The sequence below is a fragment of the Mustela nigripes genome, chromosome 6 (genome assembly GCF_022355385.1).
Source record: "Mustela nigripes isolate SB6536 chromosome 6, MUSNIG.SB6536, whole genome shotgun sequence".
In the NCBI taxonomy this organism is placed as follows: domain Eukaryota; kingdom Metazoa; phylum Chordata; class Mammalia; order Carnivora; family Mustelidae; genus Mustela; species Mustela nigripes.
This window is the reverse complement of record NC_081562.1, coordinates 72,970,993-72,991,706: the sequence shown is the minus strand read 5'-3', so window position 1 is coordinate 72,991,706 and position 20,714 is coordinate 72,970,993. Positions and strand designations below refer to the sequence as shown.

The following is a 20,714-nucleotide window of genomic DNA, read 5'->3' as shown; positions in this document are numbered from 1 at the left end:
AATGTATGAGAATGCTCCCACTCCCACTCACTTTCCAACACTGTATATTATCAATATTTTCACTTTTTGTAAGTCGATTGATGAAAAAGTAAAAAATCACTATTATTAATTTGCATTCACTACTATGATTGTGTATCTTTTCAGATATTATTATTTGCAAATCCTCCTCTGTTTGTCCATTTAGTCTTTGCCCTTTCTTCTACATTATTGTTTTTAGTCACCCTGTAGGAGCTGTACTTTAGGGATAATAGTCTTCATAAGTCATCCATGTTGCATTATTTTTTCTGTCTGTTGCTTGTTTTTGACTTTTGTTTATGGTATCTATCACATTTTTTTAAATTTCTATGTAACCAAATGTGTCAGTCCTGCCTTTTGACTGCAAGTTTCATATCTTGCTTAGGAATATTTCCCCCACACTGACATTTAATAAATGCTCTTGGGAATTTTCTCCTAATTAGAGTTCATTCTGTAACAATCCATTAAATCCTCAAAATTCTAGTGTAAAGTTAATGAAGACAGGGGATAAATGAGGATAAGAAAAATATAAAGGTAGAGAAAAGGAACTGGAGAAGTCTTGTTTTTTCATGTAAAAGAGATGCTGCATTATTCAATTTTCCTCTCCATAAAGTTAATATTACGAAAGGGAAAAAAAACCTCAAGTATTTGGACTTGAAAATGTAATTAAGCTTTAATTATATAAATATAATCGTAAGGGAGAATTACTGGTTTAAAACTGAGCACAAATAATACTAGAAATTTTTTTAATACTAGAAATTTTTTTAAAGTAAGATGAGGGATAATTACAATTTTCATAATACTAAAAGTGAAATCATATCAAATGATAAAAAATAAGTTAATTCCTACTTAGGTAATATTGCATCTGAGCCTTTTCCATAAAAGCTTTAAATTTTCTGATATTATGATGTTATTATGATGTTATGATATTATGATGTAAATAAACCAGGGAATTGGGAATTAGTCAACGAATTGGTTTTTCCAACAACTATAATGAGAAGAAAATAAAGGAAGAATTTTTACAGAGCTATAGGTAATAAGATATTCCAGATGCTTAAGTTAGAAATATGCATGTGCTTGCTCAAAAGCCTAACAAATATACTTCTGAGATGAGAACTTGTATTTTGTAATACTTTATGAAAAGCCCTTAAATAAAATTTTTCTCCAAAGTAGCTTCCTAAGGATTAGAGCACAGATCCCATTAGGGTTTCCAATAACATCTAATTAGACAATTAAGTTCCTTTGTTGGAGCTTGCCTGCTTTGCTTATAAAAACATATGCAAAGTCTACATCAGCCACAACCAAACATTTGGCATCCTTTTCCTTAACACTTACTGGGGAGATAGAAATAAACAGTATGATCTGCTCTCATTCACTTGTTGCTTCTTTGTAAATGTTGAAAGCCTATCAAAGCAAAGAGTCAATTCGAGCAAAGAAGATGACTTCTGAAACCAATGGGTCCTAAAGAAGAGAAAAATAGGAAGGAATATTCCACCATCTATCAAGAATGTTATTATAAGGATACCTGGGTGGCTCAGTCGGTAAAACATCTCCCTTTGGCTCAGGTCATGATCTCAGGGTCCAGGGATGGAGCACCGCTTCAGGCTCCCTGCTCAGCTGGGAACCTGCTTCTCCCTCTCCCTGCCACTCCCCGTACTTGTGCACACGTGCACACTCTCTCTCTGTGTCAAATAAATGAAATCTTTTTTTAAAAAAAAAGAATGTTATTATAAAACCATAACAGTAAGACAATGTGATATTTGCACAGGAATAAACCAACAGTCAGTGGAATAGAATAGTCCAGAAACAGACCTATGCACATATAGAAACTTGATTTATGACAAAGCAGACTTTAAAGATTAGTGGAGGAAAGGACTGTTCAATAACTGCTGGTGTTGAGATAAGTGGCTCTCCAGTTTTACGGAAAAGTTATGGGAAAAAAATTAAATTAGATTTCTTTTTTTTTTTAAGATTTTATTTATTCATCAGAGAGAGAGAGAGAGGGAGAGAGAGTGAGCACAGGCAGACAGAATGGCAGGCAGAGGCAGAGGGAGAAGCAGGCTCCCTGCCGAGCAAGGAGCCCGATTTGGGACTCGATCCCAGGACGCTGGGATCATGACCTGAGCCGAAGGCAGCTGCTTAACCAACTGAGCCACCCACGCGTCCCAGATTTCTATCTCACATTAAACCCATATGTCAACTCCAGGAAAATGAAAGTTTTAAATACAAAAGGCAAACGACAATATATTCAGGAAACAATTTAAGTGAAAATTTTTTTTTATAGATTTTATTTATTTATTTGACAGAGAGATAGAGCACATAAGCTGGGAGTGCCCCAGGCAGAGGGAGAAGCAGGCTTCCTGCTGAGCTGGAAGCCCCATGTTGGGCTCAATCCCAGGATCCCAGGATCATGACCTGAGCCAAAGGCAGGCATTTAACTGACTGAGCCACACGGGCACCCCTAGAGGAATATTTTTATGACCTCATAGTAAGGAAGGATTTCTTAAGCAAGAATCAAAACACAGAATCTATAAAGGTGTGATATATCAACCAAATGAAAATTATATTCTCTTCATCAAAGGACACCCCAGAAAGAATCAAAAGACAAGCCATAAACTAGGAAGAGATTTCTAACACATATAACTAAGAAGGCTTAGTCTACAGAATACAGTTACACTTCTACAAATCAGTATGAAAATATAAACAACTCCAATAGAAAAATGGGCAAAAGACACACAAGAAAACATTTCTTTTTTTTTTTTTTTTAATTTACTTATTTGACAGACAGAGATCACAAGTAGGCAGAGAGGCAGGCAGAGAGAGAGGAGGAGGCAGGCTCCCTGCTGAGCAGAGAGCCTGATGTGGGGCTTGATCCCAGAACCCTGGGATCAGGACCTGAGCCGAAGGCAGAGGCTTTAACCCACTGAGCCACTCAGGTGCCCCAAGAAAACATTTCAATGAAGAGGAAACATAAATGACTATAAATATTTACGAAGATGTTTAACCTCATCAACAGTCCCAAAAATGCAAACTAAAGGTACAATGAGACCCACTTTCACATCCAGCAGTCAGCCAAATATCCTGTAGTTTAACAATACAAAGTAATGACAAGGAGGTGGAGTCAATGGTGCCTTGTTCCTTGCATATTTTGCAATTTTTTTTTTTTACACCACGGTCTCATAGTTTTTAGAATATTACCTGTGTTGATTTTTTCTAGGGCCACCATAGCAGTAGTCTTCTTCTCTCTCTCTCTTTTTTAATGATTTTATTTATTTATTTGACAGAGAGAGAGAGACCAAGAGAGGGAACACAAGCAGGCAGAGTGGGAGAGGGAGAAGCAGGCTTCCCGCTGAGCAGGGAGCTGGACCCTGGAGCTCAATTCCAGAACCCTGGGATCATGACCTGTGCTGAAGGCAGACACCCAACGACTGAGCCACCCAGGTGCCCCAAGTGGTAGGTTTCTTCAAAATATGTCTGTATTTATTTCTGACAGATGTCTGCAGGCATGACCAGCCTGCAATCACTCCAAACTAAATTCTGACTTTAAGACCTTAGGGATTTTTGGATTTCATCACCTCCACACACATTCCCTGTGTGAATAGTCTGTAATCTTGGGAAAGCCAGTGGTGGGAGGTGTGAAGCCTGAGGAAAGAGACCCAATTTTTCACATAGTCAGGTGCTAAAGGTAAGAAAAGACAGTATATCCAATTGTCCCTTATTTTTAGTGTGAAGTCCTTTGGGGCCCAAACTTAGGAGGATCCTAGGTTTTGTCTTTCTCCTACTTTCTTTACCCTAAGTTGTCCACAGAAACAAAGCTCATTTTACCCGATTCAGCAAATGCACTCAAGGCCAAAGTCAGCTCTGATGCACTCTTTATTTCCTCGGGTTTCTCCTTTAATTCAGTTTTAGCCTCTGAAAATCTTCACTAAGTAGCAAATTCACTCCTGCATTTTAAGGGACAGTATTACATTTTATCCAACATTCTTAATTGTTTCCAGCAGAAGAGTTAGTTATGTTAGGCCTGTAAATGAAACGAGACTGAGACAAAGTGTAAGTTATTTAAAGCTTTATTTTCTGATAAGTATTAGAAGTTAGACTGATCGGCCAGGGGACCGAGACGGAGACCAGGTGAAAGTTATGCAAAGCTCTATTCTACGGTGAGCATTAGAAGTCAGAATGACCGGCCAGGGCCCTCTCCGAAGAGAGCGACCACCCCCAGCTTACAGGCTCAAGGACTGACTGACCGGTCAGGGCCACCTCTGAAGAGAGCAACCACCCCCAGCTTACAGACTACCTTTTTTTTTTTTTTTAAAAAGATTTTATTTATTTGTCAGAGAGAGCGAGCGAGAGCGAGCACAGGCAGACAGAGTGGAAGGCAGAGTCAGAGGGAGAAGCAGGCTCCCTGCAGAGCAAGGAGCCCGATGTGGGACTCGATCCCAGGATGCTGGGATCATGACCTGAGCCGAAGGCAGCTGCTTAACCAACTGAGCCACCCAGGCGTCCCCAGACTACCTTTTATAGAGTAAAAGCCTGGCCCTGGCCACACATAGGTGGCCAATGAGATTGTAACACACAGAGAAAGTTGCATAGTCCTGTTAGGTCACATGCAGGTAGCCAACTGAATTACAATTTACCCTATAGTAGCTGTTTGAACTAACCTATTACTCTGGTCAGAATTGGCACTCAAGTTTGGCACCCAAAAGGCAGAGTTTACATTCTTTGGTGGTTAGGGAGACAATATGTGTACTTTTACTGAATGGATGTCTACACCTGGCCTGCCTCGTCCTTGTATTCCGGGCTCTGTTATCGGGAACTGGCCGACCTGGCTTTGTATTCTGGGCTCTGTTATTAGGAACTAGCTGACCATATTTTACTGGTTTCCCAGACTTGCTTCTGAGTAAGTTTCTCAGCGGGTGGGGTTGGGGGGGGAAGGGGGGGAGCAGGGTCAGTTTAAGTTTTACTGCACAAACAACAAAATGGCTTTTAACCAAGATGGAGTTGCTCTGGCTAAATAGGCCCTTATAAGTTAGAGGTCCTACACCACTGTGCTGCCAGAATCAAAAGCCCAAAGTCATGATTTTAAAACATGATTTTAAAATTATATTATTTTTGTGCTTTGAGGTTTTGAAGTTTTCAATGCTTGTCCCACAGCAACAGAATAAAACTGAAGCTCCTTCGCATTCCCACAAGTGACCTGCTCCTATTCTGGGGCCATAAGAGAGATTCTTGCAGAAGAGAAGGAAAAGGAAGGTTAAGGCCAAATCCATGGCAACTGAGAGAAAAGACAAGAGAGAGGAGAAAATGGCAATTAATTAGCAAAGCCAACAGCAGAGAATATTTAAACCTAGTATGGACGGAGCTTAACATACCCAAAGGTTTGATCAACACGTTCAAATCTGAGTCAAGCCCACAGGGCACTACAGGCTCTCAGAGCTGAGGGTCAGGAATCTGGAGGGGTTGGGGTGAAGACCCCAAGGAGCAGCACCAGTCCAATGCCATGAAAGGACAGTGGGCGATGAGGACCCAGACTAATGGGCAATTGGGCAACCTGGTCACAATGGTGGGAAGACTGAGAAGCTGCCACTCTCGGAGAAATTCACAAAAAGCCATGAGGCAAAAACAAACCCTAAAGCAAAAAACAGAGCACAGAGGAATAACAGGTATTTCCAGACCCCTGATTCCTTAGATGCTCCTTCCTCCAATGTCGCTGGGCCTCCTCTCACTGTCAAAGCCTTCCCATGGCAGACATCAGAGTCAGCTATACCAAGCCCTTGGCTGGTGGGGACTGACAACCTCCTTACAAGACCTTTCACTGTCTGGCCCCAAACCATCTCTTCAGGCCCATCCCACCTCTTATCTCATTTCAGCTGCAACCACACACAGCGGCTGACAAGCAACAATCCCTCCAATCTTCCCTCTTTCACATGTTGTTTCCCTCTTCCTGAATGACTCTACCTCTTCAGATGCCTGGAAGATCCCTACTTGTTCTTCAATGACCACTCAGAGTTGCCTTGATCAGGAAGTTTTCTCTGATTTTTTAAAGGTAATTTTGCTGCCTTCCACTTCCATGTCCTATCAACCATAGCCAACACATTATTGGTTCAATTTTTTTTATTATTATTACCATCACAGCCATCATTTATCAAGTGTTTACTATGTATCAAGGACTCCATTAAAGGCTCCACATGGATTTTTCTTTAATGCCCATGGTTATTATCTTCCTCTATTTTACAGAGGAGAAAAGTGAGGTTCGTAGAGTTTTAAGATTAGCCCAAGATGGGACGCCTGGGTGGCTCAGTTGGTTGGGCAGCTGCCTTCGGCTCAGGTCATGATCCCAGCACCCTGGGATCGAGTCCCACATCGGGCTCCTTGCTCAGCAGGGAGCCTGCTTCTCCCTCTGCCTCTGTCTGCCTGTGCTCACTCGCTCTCTCTCTCTCTATCTCTGACAAGTAAATAAATAAAATCTTATAAAAAAAAAAAAAAAAAAAAAAAAAAAAGATTAGCCCAAGATCACATAGCCACTAAACAGATTTAAATACAGTTCATTCTGACTCGAAAGGCCATCAGCTGTCCAATAAAATCACCTTCGTTCATGTCTGTTGCCACTAAGAGTAAATAACTAAAAAAATTAAAGCCCATTTCTTCCTCATTTTTGTATAATAAGCATAATGCTTAGCATATAGCTGATGATCTCTAAATATTTAATATAGTAAAAACTTCCAGTTAGAAAATAAACAATACATGAGGATACAATGTACAGTAGAGAATGCATATACAAATATGTAACAACTTCATGGCATGGTAACAGACAGTAGCCAGATTTATCATGATCATGTCATAAAGTATATAAATGGGGGCACCTGGGTGTCTCAGTCATTAGGTGTTAACAGTCTCCCTTTGGCTTAGGTCATGATCCCAGGGTCCTGGCATTGAGCCCCACATCAGGCTCCCTGCTCAGGCGGAAGCCTGCTTCTCCCTCACCCACTCCCCTCTCTCGTTGTCTCTGTCAAATAAATAAATAAAATCTTAAAAAAAAATAAATAAAGTATATACATGTTGAATCACTATGTTCTGTACCTGAAATTATGCAATACTGTATGTCAACTACACTTCAATAAAAAGATTTGGTACACAAATGAATGAAATAATGACTAGCACCCATTCCAGTCCTTCAGAAACTAGAATAGCAACAATGGCACAGAATCCATATTACGATGTCTTTATGTCACCTTAGACTAGGGTCTACTGGCTGGCTCAGATGGTCCAAAATAAGAGATAGAAAATAAAAGAAAGTTAAAGATTCAGGGACAAAAAGAACAGAAAAGTCAACACAGCATGTTTTTAATAAACTGATTTAATTTTTAAAATGGTTATATTTTAGACAAGTGGTCTAATCCAACCTCTTTTCAAAATAACTGACTATCTGTGGCACCTGGCTAACTCAGCTTGTACAGCACATGACTCTTGATCTTGGGGTCATGAGTTTGTCACATAGATTTATTTAGATAAATATTTTTTTTAAATAAAATACTATACCGGCTATCTTAATAACGCCATCTTTTTTTCCAGCCTAAATCAATAGTATGACATCTATTAAATACTTGCCATGGGGAGAGAGTTAAAAAAACAAAAAAAAGAAGAATGCATCATATCTCATGAGCTACCAGTTTAACGTAAACTCTTTTTCCTGGAAAGAAGTGAAGTCTTACTTGAATGTGTGCACAGGTTATCTCACTATGGGAAAATATAGTGCAGAACATTGTGGCTCCTTTGCTCAAAATTCTCCGTAAGTTTCCCCATCTCACTCAGAGCAAAAGGCAAGTCCTGGTTACAATCTAAAAGCTGCTTCATCATTTAACCCTCATTGTCTCTGTGCTTATTTACTTTTCACCCCTTCACCCAGTCCCAGACAGCCAGGTGGCCTCTTTGCCATCCCTTTCTAGGAGCCTTTCTGATCCCCTCTATGGAAAATAACTTTTCAGGGCACTTGGGTGGCTCAGTTTGTTCAGCATCAAACTTTTGGTTTCCACTCAGGTCACGATCTCCCTGAAAGGAGACTGAGCCCCATATTGTTGGGCTCAGTGCTCTGCGGGGAGTCTGCTTCCCCTCTCCTCCTCCCTCTGCACCACCCGTCCTCACACTCTCTCTCTCTCTCACTCTCTGAAATATATAAATAAATCTTTAAAAAAATTTTTTTTTCATTTGGAACTGATCAATGACAAAGATTTCAAGTGTATAGAGTTCTTTTCATTGTCTTTTCCTGAAATGTCTTACAATGACCATTGTCTAAAAATTTAATTGTGGCATTGAGATCCTGGTCTCAATTCTAGCAATCAATAGCTCAAATTACCCCAAACACTTAAAGTGACCTGCAAGGTATATTATTTATTTTGTTAAAATGAAAAACACACACATATAACTTGATTGGAAATAATTACAGTGACTAAGACAAATGACCTGAGGACTCCCTTAGGAAAGGGTTCTTTAAATTATATTAAAATATTAAATGAAAGAGGATCTTCTTGTGCAGATCATTAAACCATAGCTAATTCTGAATTACCACCACTACTTAAGAAACTGTATCAATTTTTAAAAAATAATTCAAAGAGCCAAAAATTCAAGATACTTTAAGAATTGGTTTTCAAGTGCAATATATCCCTTTTCTTCTGCCTCTCTAATGGTTGCTTTTCCTTCCTAATTATACTTACTTGAGGTTTTGAGTTTAAAAGCTCTGCACACACATCAGCATTAGCAGAAAGCAAGCCAGATTGTGATTTAAAGAGGAAAAAATGGTTGTATATGCCAAAGAGATAATGCACAAGATGACAGTATCTTCAGCTCAACAAAAGAAGTCATGTACAGTCCTGTCTCCATCTAGTTACCTCACACTGAGGTCAACTTAAATAAAAAAATCTCCTAAAACCTTCTAGAGAATGACAATCAGTAAGGCTTATCAACAACACACATCCATGTTATAATATAAACCTCTTTCAATTTCAAAAATTGATGGTTAAGGGCTGGCTCTTCAGCAGTGGCATTTGATTCCACATTAGTCGGCAGTATGAAAGAGAAAAACAAAGACCCATCATTCCGAACCTTCCATTACAGACCCACACCAAACTGCAACAAAACGTTCTTAAGGAAATTGCTGTTACTGTGTACTTCCCATAAATGTAAACAGGTTTCTTATTTTCAGTTCTAAATTTAAAGATAGAAACACAGCAGTTAAATATTACATTTTAGAATAGTGCTTTTTCTCCATAAACTAGTGTTGGAAAACTGTAAGCATGTATATATAACCAAAGAGCAATTGAAAATAACCCCAGAAGTTAACAATCAATGTAACAAAGCAATCTTTTTTAATACCCTATTTATAAACTCGTAAAGTTTGTGTACGCTATTGCAAGCAGAACAAAGCCACAAAACAGATTTAACAAAGGAAACAACTTTCAAAAGAAACTTTAAACAACCCCGGAGGATATAAGAATAAACACAGTCACATTTAATATACATCTCTGTCTAGTACAGTCAAGTTTTTGATATTTGATGGTTTTCTGAAAGGCTTTACAGCATTTTAATCGCTAGAAAATGGAGAAGCAAAAAGACACTGCAATTAAGTTTTCCATATTAGCTCATAACTTCCCAGCCTTTTTCTCCAAAACACTTCTATTCCTGGGGTGCCTGAGTGGCTCAGTCGGTTAAGCATCTGACTCTTGATTTCGGCTCAGGTCATGACCTCAGGATCGTGAAATCAGCCCCACGCTGGGTTCCATGCAGGACATGCAGTCTGCTTAGGATTGTGTCTCTCCTCTCCTTTTGCCCCTCCCCTCAAAAAATAAAGAACAAATAAATCTTCATTAAAAAAACAAATAAAACTTCTCTTCCAGTGGACTCATTTACTCCTAGAGTTGGAAGTTTCTAGGAAAGGTTCTCAGCCCCAGCTGTACCTGTGAGAGAAGAAGGGCTAACATAATAAAGCACCAGCTCCACCCCCATTGACTCTCAACTATCGTGGAGTGTGGTCAAGGCGGCAGTATTTTTGTAAATCACCCAGGTGACCGTAAAGAGTAGTCTGTATAGAAAGTCACTGATTCTGACACAGCTCTTCTAAAAGAAGATCCCAGGGTGGGTATTTAAGCTTTGCTTAAACACTTCCTATGCTAAGATCCAAAATCCCATCCAAAAGCGCTGAAGGTAATATAGTACTTTACAGATGGTCATTTTTCAAATATGAATGGTTATTTGAACGGGGCATGGTGACCCATCATTTTTCCTAACAACTACAAACAGAGTTCCAAGATCTTTGTACTTGTACTCCTTCCTAAAATTCATTTCCCCCAGTCTCCATGTGACTCATCATTCCGGTCTGGGCTCAAATATCACCTCCCAGAGAGGGTTTCCTGATCACACTTTTCCCAACCGGTCTCCATCTCTTTGCTCACGGCATTCCTCACATCCTAAGTGCATATGTGCTTGCTGATGATCTCCTAGATCTGAAACATTAGCTCCATTCAGGCAACTCTGTCTTGTCTGTCTTGCTCAGTACTTTTATCTTCAGCAAGTGGCACAGTGCCCAACACAGTAGCCACTCAATACAAACATTTGAATGGATAAATGAAATAGAACAGGAGGCATGGGCAACCTACAGCAAAACCCAAACTCAGATCGCTATATAATGCAAATAGTTGGCCATGCCAAAGACCCCCTCAATGTAACCATGTAGCTTCAAACTGTACAAAATTTCATGGAAACTTCCCCAAATTTACAGATGTAGTCATCTTAAATTCCTTATTATGCATCAGTTTTCTTCTGAAACTCAAGTAAGACATAATCAAAATTAAGATAAACTTTTCATATACTTTGAAAACATTCCAAATATTCAGCAGCCATAAATATAGCAAAATGCTAAATATTAAAACAGAAAAGTGTAACCATATGGGAATCACTGTGATCTAGTAGTGGGGAAGGGAGCATAAAAAAAATCAACAATATGAAATTACTTGGAATACCTGAAATGATAATATAAAAAAACTCATATTGGGGTGGGGGGGAACTTACAGAGATCATCCCATATAAACTCCTTTCTAAGCATGAACCTTCCAGACAGTATTCCTAGCATGTGGCTAGCCTTTCCTTAAATTTTTTGGGTGATAAGGAACTCACTACTTCCTAAAGAAACCACACTTGTTCCATTCTTGGACACCTATACTTGTTAGTTCTTGATTTTGACTCAAAATCTGGCTCCCATGGACCCACTGGGCCTTGTTCTGCTCTCTGAAGCCAAGTACAAATATGTCAATGAAACAAACTCAATGAGTCAGTTCTAACAAAAATCATTTAACAATGATTAAAGAAGTAAAGTGAGTCCAGAAGGGAAATAAGTTTGGGCCAGGAAAAGAGAACACTGAATTGTTATAAAGAAAGAAAGAAAGAAAGGCGCCTGGGTTGCTCAGTGGGTTAAAGCCTCTGCCTTCAGCTCAGGCCATGATCCCAGAGTCCTAGGATCAAGACCCCGCATTGCATCAGGCTCTCTGCTCAGCAGAGAGCCTACTTCCCCCTTTCTCTCTGCCTGCCTCTCTGCCTACTTGTGATCTCTGTCTGTCAAATAAATAAATAAAATCTTAAAACAAACAAACTGTCAAGGGACAGAATACAAGTGTGAAAACAGGTGGATTATCCTGGCTGGAGGTGAGTGACCAGAGTAGAAATAGAAAGGACGAAAAAAATGGAAAACAGCTGATACACATCCCTGAAGGCTAAGTAAAAATTATGGTAATTGAACAAGATTATTCTGTATTTAAAAAAGAGAAAGAATGTGAAAAGTAAAGGACAAATAGATAAAATAAGTAGACTAGGTAACTCAAAAACAGAGCAACACAGAAATTCAGAGCTGAAAAAAATCATAGAAATTATCTATCTCAACCCCTTAATTTTATAGATGAAACAAATACTAGAAGAAAAGGTATCAATTGCCACTCTTATATGCCTTTTCATTGTTGGTTTTTTTTTTAAAGATTTTATTTATTTATTTGACAGAGAGAGAGAGAGATCACAAGCAGGCAGAGAGGCAGGCAGAGAGAGGGGGGAAGCAGGCTCCCCGCTGAGCAGAGAGCCCGATGTGGACCCTGAGATCATGACCTGAGCCGAAGGCAGAGGCTCAACCCACTGAGCTACCCAGGCGCCCCGCCTTTTCATTGTTTTAAGGAAGAACACTTTTGCCAAACCATTCCCTGTCTTATAGCCACTGATGCCCATCGCTTACATACCATGCTGAATCTGAGATTCTGTATAAGACCCTAACCAGCTATCTCAAAACTCAACTATCACAGGGCAAAGAAGGAATAACATAATGAGGCCCAACTGCCTGAATCATCTTGGCTTCTCACCAAGACCTAGTATGGACAGGATATGGCCACACTGCAGGACCAGCTCTCTCAGGCCATGGAATCTAGCCACCTATCAAGCTGATACACATAACCCCATCATCAGTCAAGAAAACAAGAATCAAAATAGCTGCTAATTCACCCACAAAACTTTTCCATTTTTTCCAAGGCTACCTGCTCCCTCTAAGCCCCTAGGGTCACCCACACTCCCTGAGATACCTTGGTTTTCTTTTCTTACTCAGTCCCATTTTCTTCACACTTGAAACATCAGTGCCTTAAAAAGGAAGCCCTGAGGGGTGCCTGGGTGACTCAGTCAGTTAAGCATCTGCCTTCAGCTCGGGTCATGATCTCAGGGTCCTGGGATTGAGCCCCGTGTGGGACTCCTTGCTCAGTGGGAAGTCTGCTTCTCCCTCTGCCCCATCTCTCTTCCCTGCCCAGCCCATGATCACTTGCTTGCCTTCCATCTCTCAAATAAGTAAATAAAATCTTAAAAAAAAAAAAAAAAAAAAAAGTTAGCGTTATTCTAGAAATATCTGCATTTTTAAAAATTTTTAAGGATTTTTTGTAATTATTTGGGGGAGGGGGTTGGACAGAGGGGCAGAAGGGGAGGAAGAGGGACAAGCAGACTCCACAGTGAGCATGGAGCCTGACACTAGGGCTCTATCCCAGGATCCCAAGATCATGATCTGAGCAGAAACCAAGAGTCCCACGTTTAACCAACTGAGCCCCCAGGCACCCTAGAAATATTTGCATTTTAAAAGGATAAAGTATTGGGACACCTGGGTGGCTCAGTTGGTTAAGCAGCTGCCTTCAGCTCAGGTCATGATCCCAGTGTCCTGGGATGGAGTCCCACATCAGGCTCCTTGCTCGGCAGGAAGCCTGCTTCTCCCTCTGCCTCTGCCTGCCTCTCTGTCTGCCTGTGCTCGCTCGCTCTCTCTCCCTCTATCCCTGACAAATAAATAAATAAAATCTTAAAAAAATAAAATAAAATAAAATAAAAGGATAAAGTATTAAATGAAAAATACCAGGTTGCAGAGTAATAGGTATAACACAACCCCATTTTAATGAAAATAAAAGAACAGGATAAACAAAAAACCCTGTCAATGGACTCATGTATTTAAAGACATTTAAGGGGGGCCTACGTGGCTCAGTGGGTTAAGCCTCTGCCTTCTGCTCAGGTCATGATCTCAGGGTCCTGGGATCAAGCCCCTCATCAGGCTCTCTGCTCATTGGGGAGCCTGCTTCCTCCTCTCTCTCTCTCTCTGCCTGCCTCTCTGCTTACTTGTGATCTCTATCTGTCAAATAAATAAATAAAATCTTGAAAAAAAAAATAAAGACATTTAAAACAAGTATAAGAGAATACTCACCAAAGTATAAGAATACAAACAGAATCAGGAGGAGAGAAAGGAGAAGCAACTAATTTGCATATGATTTTATCTAACTTGGATTGTTGCCATAAAGAGCAATCAAGGGGTGCCTGGGTGGCTCAGTGGGTTAAGCCTCTGCCTTCGGCTCAGGTCATGATCCCAGTGTCCTGGGATAGAGCCCGGAATCAGGCTCTCTGCTCAACAGGGAGCCTGCTTCCTCCTCTCTCTCTCTGCCAGTCTCTCTGCCTACTTGTGACCTCTGTCAAATAAATAAATAAAATCTTTAAAAAAATAGATTAGCGGGGCGCCTGGGTGGCTCAGTGGGTTAAGCCGCTGCCTTCGGCTCAGGTCATGATCCCAGGGTCCTGGGATCGAGTCCCGCATCGGGCTCTCTGCTTAGCAGGGAGCCTGCTTCCTCCTCTCTCTCTGCCTGCCTCTCCGTCTACTTGTGATTTCTGCCTGTCAAATAAATAAATAAAATCTTTAAAAAAAAAAAAATAGATTAGCTATACCTTTAAAAAAATTAAAAATAAAAAAATAAAGAGCAATCAAATGATTATGACCAAAAAGAGAAAGAAAAAAAAATTAAATTAAAAGCACTAATGCAATTTCAAGTTATCTGTCAGCAAGAGGTGCGTGCTATTTCTCCTAGCGCCCTCTAACCTACGAGGTCAGGAAGGGCCAGTTTTCCACTGAGGCTGACCTCTGGGTACTCACTGTGCCAGCCCAGCTTCTTTGCCCATTTTTTATTAATTTGTACATTTCCTAATTCAAAATGCAATCAAACTAACTGGAGAAAACACTGTTGAATTGTTCCTATCTTCTGTGTTCTGGAGACTAGATTTGAATAAAATGACAACTAATTATACAAATTATTCCTTTGTTTTATTAAGTTGAGAATTGAGTATTTGAATTTCTCATGCAACTTATGCCTCTGCTCAAAGAAAACATGAATTAAAAGGATTCATATAACCTGGTCATCAACTGGACCCTTTAAAAGAGCTTTCCCCCATAGCACCTTCCTTTGTGAATGGAGCCAAATTCCACATACCCTGAAAAAATTCTCAACACTATTCTTTTCCTTACTTCCCACATCTAGTCACCCAGCATCATGTTCCACCCTGCATCTTTTAAACAGCTATTAAGTTTGGCCCCTCCTCATCATTCCTACTGCCCCTGCGCAGCTCCAATATACTCTCTATAACCAATTCTAGGACTTTTTTTTTTTTTTAAGATTTTATTTATTTATTTGACAGACAGAGATCACAAGACGGCAGAGAGGCAGGCAGAGAGAGAGAGGAGGAAGCAGGCTCTCCGCCAAGCAGAGAGCCCGATGTGGAACTTGAACCCAGGACCCCGAGATCATGACCTGAGCTGAAGGCAGAGGCTTAACCCACTGAGCCACCCAGGTGCCCCACGCTGGGACTTTCTAAACCAACTTGTAACTAAAGTGTTCCACCCTCTCAGGTAGTGTTAGTAAAAAGAAAATGTGCTTCTTCCTAAACCAAGTTCTACCACTTAGTTTTGCAGTCTTGAGAAGAACACTTAATCTAAGACCTATTTTTTTCTTCTGCATAATTCACGTGATAACTACCTTAAAAAAGGATTCTTATAAGAATGAAAGATAAGGCATGCAAAATGCCAAGTCCTAAATGGAGCTTTTTACAGAATTAAATGTTTTGTTATTTTTATTATTTTCTTATCTGTAAAAATGAGCAATAAATCTCTGAATTACTCTGAAGATTAAATAAGATGTGAGGCACCACAGTGTTACTAAGTGTTTCTTTTCATCTCCTTTTAATGGTTCTGCTATCCCCAGGGCAAAATGTGACTGCTGCCACTTTTTCAATATGATCTCCTGCCACTTGACTTCACATGTCTTCTTCAGCATACTGAATTATTAAATAGTAAGACTGCTTCTCTTCATGTCTTCCTCTCCTTCAAAGCCATATTTACAGGTCCAACATTCTGTGTGAGAAAGTCTTTTGCTATATATTTCAACATGCAAGTAATTATCATATTTTCAAATTTGGAATGCAATACCCATAAAGTATAAGTATATGGAAGGGTTGATAAAGCAGAATATTCATAAACATGAAAATCTGAAAAAATCATCAAACCATGGTTACTTACATGTTCATGCAAACATAATGAATGTGATAAAAGATATAACATCTTGTTAAATGATATCTGAGAAATAACTTTGCCAGAGATGAAATTTTGAGTTGAAATAAAAAGAAGGTATGGTACAGGTTAGAGTGACTGGGTCAAAAAATATATACATATGATTGAAAGTGATTGTGTTTATTTGTTGAGGTTGTTTGCAAATACTTTGCAAATACCTTCTAAAAGCATATGTTGGTACATTATAGATGTTTTAATTTAGTAATAAATATGATGATAAATATAAACATTCTTCTTTCAAACCAGTGAAAGAGAAAACACTAGTCTAGGCAAATAAATTATTAACATTTTCTATGTTTATTCATAGATTGGAAATGAAATCTAGGAGCTCCCTCCCGCCAGTATGATTTCATGATTTAGCATATACAAAGCTAACAATCTTTCTAAGCATAAGAAGGAAAAAATTTCTGTTTAAAGATGAATCAAAAAAATTAAATGGCTTTCATCAGATCCCCAATGTGACAGTCTCTAAAAAGTGTCTAAGTTCAAAGTTTATTCCTTGAACGATTTAACCATAGTCCTGAAAAAACAAACAAACAAAACCCATAAAATTACCTTCAGGAAGAAAAGCTGGTCATTGTCCACAAAGTGCTTCATTAGCAAATGGTGTCTATAATTGGTGTCAGGGTTAAGAATATGAGCAAAAATATGAGTTGAAAATTCTTAGTACATAGTCTACCATAAGCTAGCTGCAAAACTTTTCTTAAGTTGTCACATGGATATGTTTTCTACAATGCTACCAGGAATGCTGAATCATTCCTTTCTATAGGGATCTTTTTCAATTTTACTGGTTTTTAAATTTCAAATACTTTTAAAGTAAAAAACAAAACAACCACAAACAAATTTAAATTCTAGGAATGTGTGTGTGTGTGTGTGTATTTTTAGTTTTTTAAAATTATTTTGGAACTATGACTCTTCCTCAAACACTATTTTGGCCTGAATGACAATCACAGTGCTGATTTACACACGTCCCAAACATATAATCAGCCAGGACCTGAACATAACTGGGCATGGGTGCCCCTCAGGTCACTGAAAAGCAAGCATTACTTGTGAAATTATAAAACCATGGTCAAGTATGACCAAGGGATGTTGCTTTGTCCAGCTCCCCTAAGATAATTAAAAGGAGAACACTATGATGATGGCAGAAGTCATTCTTTTTTCATAACATTAGTACTTTTCTTTCAAGTCTGTTCTTTTGGGTCATGTGGACAGTGATGTAGGCACAGAGCAGAGCCCTAAATGATGTCAAGCCAGGTCAAAAGCAATCTAGACTCAGGGAAGAAATAACTAGAAAAAATTAATGAATTCATTATCTTGATTTTGCACATCTTCAGGCAGCGCTGCTCACTTAGCATTATTATCACAGCAGTAATCAGCCTGGGAAGAAGGGCAGCAACACTGCTGAGTACTGACTCTTGAAAATAAAATGATCTGTAAAGACCAAGCCAGGTTGCTACACTGCAAATTATCAACGTTCAACTTGGACTTAGTACTGTCATTTTCTGCTGACATTCCCGTAAACTGGACCAATTACTTTTAAATGAATCATATTTGTTGCAAGAATCTAGAAACAAGCCAAAGATTTTATACTTGGCTTTACAGAAAAAATGCAGCATTGTTTACTATATGTACCTGCAAGTGAACAAAACTTCCCTTTTAAAAATCAGAACCCTCACAAAACACGTCTTTCAAAAATGGCTTCTATATGTTATCATCATTGGGATATTTTAGTTTGCCCAATTATTCTGGATTTACCTTTCAAGTAGGAAGTATTATTGAGACTGATTTAGTGCCTTTAAATAATACTTCCAATTAAAGTATACATTAAAAGAGTAAAAATAACAGGTCACAACATCAAACAATCAAATAAAATGATTATCTTATTACTCTTAGATAAATTTTTATGTAATTGCTTAAGACAGTTCATTCGGAATAAATAACCGAATCAATTTATGCTAAGTGCAACTCAAAATACTTATGTAAATGAGTTTCATTTGGTAAAAATAATCCTGATAAATTTTTTATCAGCCTCCTGCTAATATAGAACAAAATATGCCTCAAATTTTTAAAGAAAAAATGTCTAACTGCTATTTGTATTATTCTTCATTAAGAAACTACAATTGTGCTATTCTCACAAAATGTTTTTTCTCATTTTTCCCATTATTGTTGATGACAATAATAAAGGTAGTGTTTCAATACCAGTCACTTCCTATACTTCCTAATTTTCTTCATCTTTCTCTGACACTAACCAATACTGACTAGTGAATGTTTGATAAGGGTATCCCTTCTTTCAGTAGAAATTCATTCTTTAATAAAATATTTATTATACACTTACAATGTGATAGACTTTGTGTTCAAGGATTTGGATGCAAAATAAATTAAGGCAGTTTCCTTTCCTTAAGAGCTCATGGTTTAGTAAAGGCAAAAGACAATTGCATAATGGACTACTATGCAGAGTAAGTGCAAATGACACAGAAATACCCCCAGAAAGGTTGCTAAAATCAAGCAGGAAGATCTGTTAACAGTAATACTCCATTTCATTAAATTAAATCTACCCCCTTTATCAAGGAGGTGATGGGTTACAACTGCCTGGTTTGCACTCCCTCACCTTGGCAAAGCAATGTTGACAGGTTTAAACATCAAAACACCTCTGAGAATTACAATCACTATCCTGTTTCCTGACTTCACAAGGTTTAGCATCACTGAATTTAAACATATCTGGCCTAATCTAACTTGGAAAATACCAGTGAGTCCAGCTGTTGTTAAGAACAGACATGTACATGATAAGAAAAACACGGACTCAAAATTTACAGCCTGATACGTGAAAATCAGATTTTAGTTGGGGTTTTCACCATATGTTTATTTGTTCGCATTTAGGCATCAGAATAAAAATAAGACATACCTGAAAGTGTATTTACCATATTGTGCACTAGATTAGAAGGCAATTTGATTAGACAGGTCATAAATCACGTTTTTAACTGTAGCCAGATAAAAGAGACATCCTCCAAAAAACTAAGTAAGAAAAACATTTTTGATAATTATACATGCCAAATTTAAAATTAACACCTAAAAGCCAATATGCACCTAGAAAAAAAGACTCACCACAAAGAAAAGCAGTGTATACATCTAAATTTATAACTAGTGACCTGCTACCCATAGTGCTTCAGGAATCAGATAAAACAGACCGAGTTCCTTCAACAGTATGTATATTCTTATGAGCGCTTGATAGGCAATCAAAGCATATTCATTATTTTCTTCCAAACATTAGCCAGTGTTTAAGAGAAGCCAAACACCGAAAGACTCAAGAGGGCCAGTGGCATACAGGGCCCATTGTGATATTCTGGTTTTATACAAACCCAGTCATTTCAAACAGAAGAGCCTCATTTGATATGGACGGCTACCCTTGCACTTGATATATACCATTCAGCCAATGTGTAGAGGAGTTCAATTTTCCCTGGTCAGGGTGACCTTATCTGACTTGGGCATGGCTCTGCCTCACTCAGAGGTGAAATCGAGGCAGTGGGATCACCCAGCAGAGTTGTTTTTCTCAGGCAGCCTGAGGACATGAATAAAGCCAAGGAGAAGGAAAACCGCCCAGACTTTGTCCGATGGGATTGGCGGAGAGTTCTAATCACAGTTCCCTCTTGCATCAAGGAGTGGTCACATTCACCAGGCGGAGGCACCGTAGGTCCCGCCGCCTGACACCGTGGGTCCCTCAGCGCAACCCTACTCATCCCCTTTTGTGGATTACGGGATTGTCGCTGGAACCCGGGTTTGAAAGAACAGTTTTGGGAAGTTGGATTTACGCATTCCGACCCAGCGGTCGCCCTCGAGTGCTGAGACTTGAAGACTTCTGAACCTCCCTCCCTCCCCCACAGCCCGCACAGCCACCGCCTCTCAAATTCCAGCTTATACATTCATTTCCCGGGCAATTTTTCTGGGGGGGGGGGGGACAATGGACTCTTTCAATCTTCTCTTATCAACAAAGGGCTCTAAGACGAAGAAACCTCCCTCTCAACCGCATCCTTTCCGACTTTTTACCAGCGAAGAGTGGGCGTTGGGGGGTGGGGGCGCGGGGGCCGCGGAGGGATGAGGTGACAGGCAACTCACCTCTTTCAGCTGCTCCAGCTCCTGTTTGAGGCTGTCGTACTCAGCCTCCAGCTCGTCATACTGCTGTTTGAGGGTCAGCTTCTCTTCCAGCACCACCAGCCCGTACTCGGCAGCCTGGATCTTCTCGTGGGTCGTCTCCGTGAGCTCCTTGGTCAGCCTCTCTATCTCAGTCTTATAATGGTCCACAGTCTGCAATACCTCTTCTGCGGCCATAGCCCCGGCGGATGGAGGCAGGAGGGGGTGTCGGGGTGGGGAGATGGATGCAAAGCAGGCGGGGGAAGGGTGAAAATGGGAAAGAAAAGTGTGGCTGGATGCAGGGCTACACTGCCGGCAGCGGCTACACTGCCGGAGAAACTGAGGAGAAATGCAACATGGAGAACGCAGGAGAGGATCAGAGGCGAGGCGCCGGCCGCTGCCGCATGAGTCCTCTGGGCCGGCCCCTGCGTGCGGTCAGCAGCCGTGTGGCATGGCCTGGGCTGCGGCTGCCGGGGACGACGAGGGGCTCCGGATTCTGCTTATTCAGAGGCGCCGGGCCGCCATGTCTCCCGGGCAGCGTCACTGCAGTCTCCCCGGGGCCTGGCGCGCTCGGGCTCGCGTCTCGCTCGCTCGCTCCACCTGCTCCCTCTGGCTGTGCTGCAGCCGGTGCGGAATGATG

General features: G+C 40.1%; 1 protein-coding gene across 9 annotated transcripts in view; it reads right to left on the bottom strand.

Annotated features, from left to right (window-relative positions):
- BICD1 (BICD cargo adaptor 1) overlaps positions 1-20,282 on the bottom strand; it is a 222,743-nt gene extending 202,461 nt beyond the window's left edge. For 7 of the 9 annotated variants that reach the window (XM_059402866.1, XM_059402858.1, XM_059402861.1 and 4 more), the window contains exon 1: positions 20,060-20,282. In XM_059402866.1, the coding sequence (XP_059258849.1) occupies positions 20,060-20,272 (213 nt within the window). In that variant the 5' untranslated portion in view covers positions 20,273-20,282. Of the gene's footprint in view, positions 1-8,380; positions 9,843-16,379; positions 16,560-20,059 lie in introns of those variants that run through there. The other 2 variants (XM_059402864.1, XM_059402865.1) reach the window with 2 other exon arrangements.
- Between the last annotated feature and the right edge of the window lie 432 nt (positions 20,283-20,714).